Genomic DNA, 6,000 nt, shown 5'->3' with positions numbered 1-6,000 from the left:
ATGTGTAATGATTTCTGGCTGAACTGTGCCATTAAAATAGTACCTATTGGCAGTGTGATTTCATTCAAATTAAGCACATAATCCTACATCTCATGAGCATGTTATCAATGAGGCATAATAAGATCTTACCGAAATCAGGAGATCAAATAAACACATATAATTACAAATTTGATCAATGCAAAACCATAAAAAACTACACCAGTCTCAATTATAATATGATTTTAATTGTTCTCTTTATAAGATTACAGAAATTCCCCGTTGTGTAATATGAAGGAACACATGGTGGATGAAACTCTTTACAAATTGCTGAAACTGTTTTACAATGCAAAACATTAACTTCTGTTCTTTTATTCAGCATTCTTTGATATGTCTCATGAATATTTAAGACCCACTTGATGACTAATCCATAATCACAATATTTATATATGCAAATTTTTTTCTTAACTCAGAACCTTCTGGTCTGCTGCACATTTAAACTTCCTCAAAGCTCAGCCTGTGATGGCACAATATGAAGTCCATGTTTGTAAGACAGAACATTGACGGGTGGATAATCCTTTAGGTGCTAAAGCTATTATTTAAGCCCAGCGGAAAATCTGCCCTATATATTTATAACACTACCATGCAGCTGATAACTTTGACACAACTAAGAGCTAAAGTACATCTCCAACCTAAGTTCGTGCGAGTAAAATTCTGATGACACAGTTAATGCTGAAGAAAGTTTAAATCCTGAAATCAACTTACTGACAAATGTATGCAACAACTCCTTTTCTTAATGCATTGCTTCACTGACGCTATGGGTTAAGTATAAGCAATATTAATCCCATCAAATAATTATCTTGAAAAGGAAAAGCACATCAACTGTCAGAAAGTTTAAAGATCAGAATAAGGAATTTGAATGTATGTACGTTAGAAGTAATGGGTGAACAGGACTTGGGTTAAGATAGGGCAGCAGACTTTTGGGTATATTTTGTAACATTTAATTTTGAGAATTTTATTTTACAAAGTTGAGTCTAGTAATGAGGACTTGGATTAGGGTTTCAGCAAGAGGCTGGTTGAGGCAAGGTAGAGACAGGTTAAATTACAGGGGTGGAATTAAATAGTTTTGATGATGGAGGAGATATCAGCAAGTTCACGATTGCAAACAATCTGACAGTGTTCAAGGAGGGGGAATGGAATTGCTAGTGAGGGAACAGAAACTGTTGCATGGGTTGAAGAAAATACTTTTCCTTTGCCTTTTACTGGGTCATTTCATTTTAATAGCTTGATAGAAAAACTTCCAAATTTCATCAATTGAGATGGGTCATTTTAACAAAGTAAGCTATAACTTCAAATTAAAGGTTAATGAAAATAGATCTTTTATCATCAAGTTCCCTTCATCATTCATCTTTAAAAGAAAACCAGTTTTCTTGCAAGCTGGATTTACTCTGAAATTTTAGACATTTTGCTTCAGATTTAATTCTTGATGTGGTAGGTGTCTTTGATGTGTCTTGGTCATCAAGAAATGGTTTGCTGTGAATGGCAAAGTGCCTTGATTTGTTATTTACGAGATAACATACCTCTAAAATCCCTGGGTCGAGATTAGGAATTTTAAGTATTGCTGTCTGAATTCTACATATTTCAATGTTTTTATATGAACTTCGTTCTCAAGACTCTTTTGGTCAAGCATATAATAAAAATAATTGATCGATTGTGTGGGCATTTATAGGAAAGTTGTTGCACTGGTGCAGAGATCTATTTCATCTTCACAGGTGCCCTACACCATTTATATGGAGATTTACAGCATTTAAACACAACACGGAGTGTAATTCTTCCTGGATTCTTCAAGATTGGGATTCTATTTGGAGCTTTTCATACTTCATATTAGAATTCATCCTCTGAACTCTTTCCATTCAAACATTACCCAAGTACAGCAAAACTTAACCAATTCAAGTATATTATCAACATAGCTGCCAATATACTTTGTTGGGAATTAACTGTTGTCAGTTAAAAAAAGGTCAGAATGATCTCCCTCCAGTGTATTTAATGGCTGCATTCTGCAGTTAAAAAACATTCAATTCAGTCATGCATTTACTGTGCAAATGAAGTAACTTTTAAAAATGTAGTGTTCTGTGAATTAAAAAAAAACGATTGATACTTCACAACTTTCTGGTAAAATTTCACAGTTAACACTGCCATGCAGAATGATGGGAGTTTCAAAATCTGTCAAAAATCCAAGCATGTCAAAATTCTATCACCGCTGATGGATTACATTTCTGTTGGTAAATTTTCTTCCTTCTTTGTTCTTACTTCCATGGCTTTCCTCTGCCTTAAAGATTCGGTAACATTCTTTTCTGTTTTGGGCTCGGAGTTGTGGATTTTTGATTTCTTCAACTACTGGGCTGGGAAACCAACCTTTCTCTCCATCGTGCAAACGATCTCCTAATATCCAACCTGAAAGATAACACTTGTCAAACATGACTTTCTCATTTAATACTGTCTACTATATCACACGCTAGTCAAAAATATTTTAATTTTTTAAAAAGCTATGTTTTAATAAATGCTGAAATTTTGTTCAAATGAGAAATGTTATTCCTGGACAGTAGACTCTTTTTACTTTTGATATCTGTTCAATGACTTAGAGACCACAAAGTACAAGCAGATAAAGAATTAACTTCTGTTTTCTTTCACAATGTTTGAGTGAAATTTAACCTACACAAATCTAAAAAAAAATCTTCTGTTAAAGTAGTGAAGGAAAAATATTCAGGCAAATGCATTTATATATTGGCACCCAACATTTCAGGGCACCATTAACTGTACCATTCAGTTTCCTAACAGGACAGTCATTGAACCTATTAGTTAATACATGAAAATAATTCAAATTTACACAAACTAAGAAAGATCTTGCATCCAATGCATTGTTATATATGAACTATTTGAACATGAGTTAGCATGGAGTAGATATCCAATCCCCTCAATAACTGATTCACAGAGAGATTGCACCTTATTGAGTGTTTATCCTTTCAAGATGATCCTTGCTCCTTTTATAACTGCCACTCTTACCCTAATTCAGACTGGCTTTCTTCTTGCCGCTCCCCTCAGCTTAACCTGGAATTTGTCCGCTTCCAAATTAGCTCAACCTGGCATTCTTGTTGCATGCCATGTTTCAAACTGGCACCCTTTCCTCCCTTACTTCACACTGCCGCTACCCTTTCTACCCTACTACAGACATTGTTCACCCTCAATTCATAGTGTTATACTACCCAACCCCAAACCAGTTCAAGCTGGCATCTTCCTTTGTGCTGCAGCACTCTCATACTTCCTGCACCATAAAGCATTGCAGCTAATGCCATTCCTCTTCCTTCTCCAAGCATCACTCTTGTTCTTGTGCATTGTTCTCTCCTCTTCATTGTCATTGATTCCTCTCTAACAATAATCCCATTCCATTAGTGGGAAATGCTGCATGTGCAACAACTCTCACTTAGAATTGCAGGAACAAGAATCTCTTTAATTACTGGCAGAAGCAAGAGTAAGCAAAGTGGAAGTTTCTCTCCAATGAATTTATTGAACACCGACTTGTAGACTGAGCTTTCAAAACACTGACTTTGTATATGAAATAATTGACATGCTTTTTAAAAATCTTTTATTACAAAGGGCTGGAAGGATTTGAGTCTAAGAATGTTGCTAGGCTGTTGTGTTATGTCTCAAAGCTAGCAAGTCTCAGTTTCGACCTTGCTGAATCCTCTTGCTGCATGACGTGTGGAGGGAAGCACGCTACAGATCATATTTGTGTTGCTGTGCCTCTGATTGTAATTTATGTAGAACACAAAAGCTGTAAACAAATGTCTATTGAATCTTTCAGTATATGTTACCCAATCTTGTTCTTTTGTTACGGGAGCTTACATAAATTTCACTTTATCAGGTACGAATAGACTGCTGAAGGTAAAGAACCCCTCACTGTATCTGTAGCAGATTGTGAGGGCAGAATAGGTCTGGGTTATCACTGATGGTTATTTATGAAGAAATGACTCCCAGATCTTTGATACCGCATCAGAACATAATGCAATAGCAGGCAATCTCAGTTAGCATAACTGGCTCAATATGACCCGATTTCAAGTTGGGACTTCACAAATTACATTGCTAAATTTTCTCATAATTTAAATGTCATTTGGTTGTTTCCTATTTTCAGAACTTGCTAACCTAATTTATTTAGTTGCCATGACACTTTTCCCTGTTGAGAAAGGTGAGGAAATTAACTATCTCAGATTCTTTGGGCACTGAGACATCTTGGGATAAACCAACGTCAGAGTGGAAACCCAAAGCAGGCATTCAGATCCTCATTTACTAATGCATGAGGACACTGCTGTTTATCCTTATCCAAAATGGTAGGTGCTGCACTTCTGTTTAGAATCTGGCATACTCCACATGCCAACATTTTGGGGCCTTGGGTTGCCACATAATGGCTGGAGGAAAGGGGCTTCATTGTAACCTTGTTGTTTGTGATAGGGTTATATAGGAAGAAATTTTGATGATATGGGTTTTGTTCTTTTGGATTTGTGACAGGCTTTAAGAGGTGTATTATGCCCCTTTTTTCTGAAGTAAGGTCAAGACAGAGGTACAAAGTAGTCTGCTCAAAGCCAATAAGTAAACAGCTTATGAAGACTTGAGGTTCTTTTAGTTTAAAGTTGGAATAATAGAAGCAGCCTGACTGGGTGGAGTCAACCTCACACAGAACCAGGATTTTTAGTTTTAGCTTTCTGCATTTGCTGGGGTCTTGAAGCTAAATGTCGAAGCCCTTATTCCTCTTTCTATTATAGCTAAAAGCTGGCATTCTCTTCCTGCTGCTATTTTTTGTGAGACAATCTATTTTACTGAATTTGCCTAACAGCTAGTTAGTAGTGGTTAATATATCTATTATTTTGTTAAGCATTTCAACAGAGTTACAGTTAAGCCAATTCTTTTCTTTTTATTTTGTCTATATTTTAACTGTAAAATAAAAATAAAGTGTGTTTTGCTTAACATCGAATAGCATTCGGAATACACGTCTGACACCTTTAAAATAAGAAAAAGCTTAGATCTAGACTAAGTTCTAAATTTATTTTGAGGGCGTTGGGTCTGGTCCGTAACAGATCATAGATGACTCTGTAGATTTCCTCTTTTCTGGTTTTTTACAGTAAGGTGAGGAAGATGAAGGAATGTCACTAAGTAATACCACAAGGAGAAGATCTATTCCTTTCCACACTTACCTCTATAACATAGCCTGACTCTTCTCAACTGTGGATAAAAAGCTCATCCATCTACCTACTACCTCCAGACTGGATTATTTTAACGTACTCTTGGTCTTGATGATAAGATGTACGAGCAGAAGGAGGCCATTCAGCCTCTGCTCTGCTGTTCAATGAGATCATGGCTGATCTGATATGTCTCACTCCATTTTGATGCCTTTTCCTCATAGCCCTTGATTCCCTTCCTGATTAAAAAAAAACTGTCTATCTTAGCTTTAAATACATTAACAACCCAGTTTCTGCAGCCCTCTGCAGTGAGGAATTCCAGATTCATTACCTTTTGAGAGGAAAAAATTCCTCCTCATTTCTATCTTAAGTGTACAACCCCTTATTCTGAGGTCATGCCCTCTGAACCTGGACTCTCCTACATGGGAAGTAACCCTTCTGCATTTACCTTGTCAAGTTCACTAAGAATCTTGTTATGTTTCAATAAGGTCACCTCTCATTCTTCTAAATTCCAATCAGTTGAAGCCCAATCTACTCAATGTCACTACATAAGACAGACCCTCCACACATGGTATCAGCCTCATGAACCTTCTCTGGAGTGCATCCATTGCCAGTACATCTTTACTTAGATAAGGGACCCAAATCAGTTCACAGTATCCCAGCTGTGGTCTGGCCAGTGTCTTGTATGCTTTTAGCAAAATCTTCCAACTTTTGTACTACATTCTCCCTGAAATAAAGGCCAATATTCTATTTTCCTTCCTGATTACCCACTGAACTTAGATGTAGCTTTTTG

At 36.5% G+C, this 6,000-nt stretch overlaps 1 protein-coding gene across 3 annotated transcripts in view; it reads right to left on the bottom strand.

The window, feature by feature from the left end:
- Positions 1-236: 236 nt before the first annotated feature.
- The window catches only part of LOC109911081 (ephexin-1-like), a 75,084-nt gene continuing 69,320 nt past the window's right edge, over positions 237-6,000 (bottom strand). For all 3 annotated transcript variants that reach the window (XM_048604837.1, XM_048604836.1, XM_048604838.1), the window contains one exon: positions 237-2,430. In XM_048604837.1, the coding sequence (XP_048460794.1) occupies positions 2,231-2,430 (200 nt within the window). In that variant the 3' untranslated portion in view covers positions 237-2,230. The remainder of the gene's footprint in view (positions 2,431-6,000) is intronic.

This window comes from Rhincodon typus, chromosome 13 (genome assembly GCF_021869965.1).
Source record: "Rhincodon typus isolate 14 chromosome 13, sRhiTyp1.1, whole genome shotgun sequence".
In the NCBI taxonomy this organism is placed as follows: Eukaryota; Metazoa; Chordata; class Chondrichthyes; order Orectolobiformes; family Rhincodontidae; genus Rhincodon; species Rhincodon typus.
This window is presented reverse-complemented; position numbering and strand designations above follow the sequence as displayed.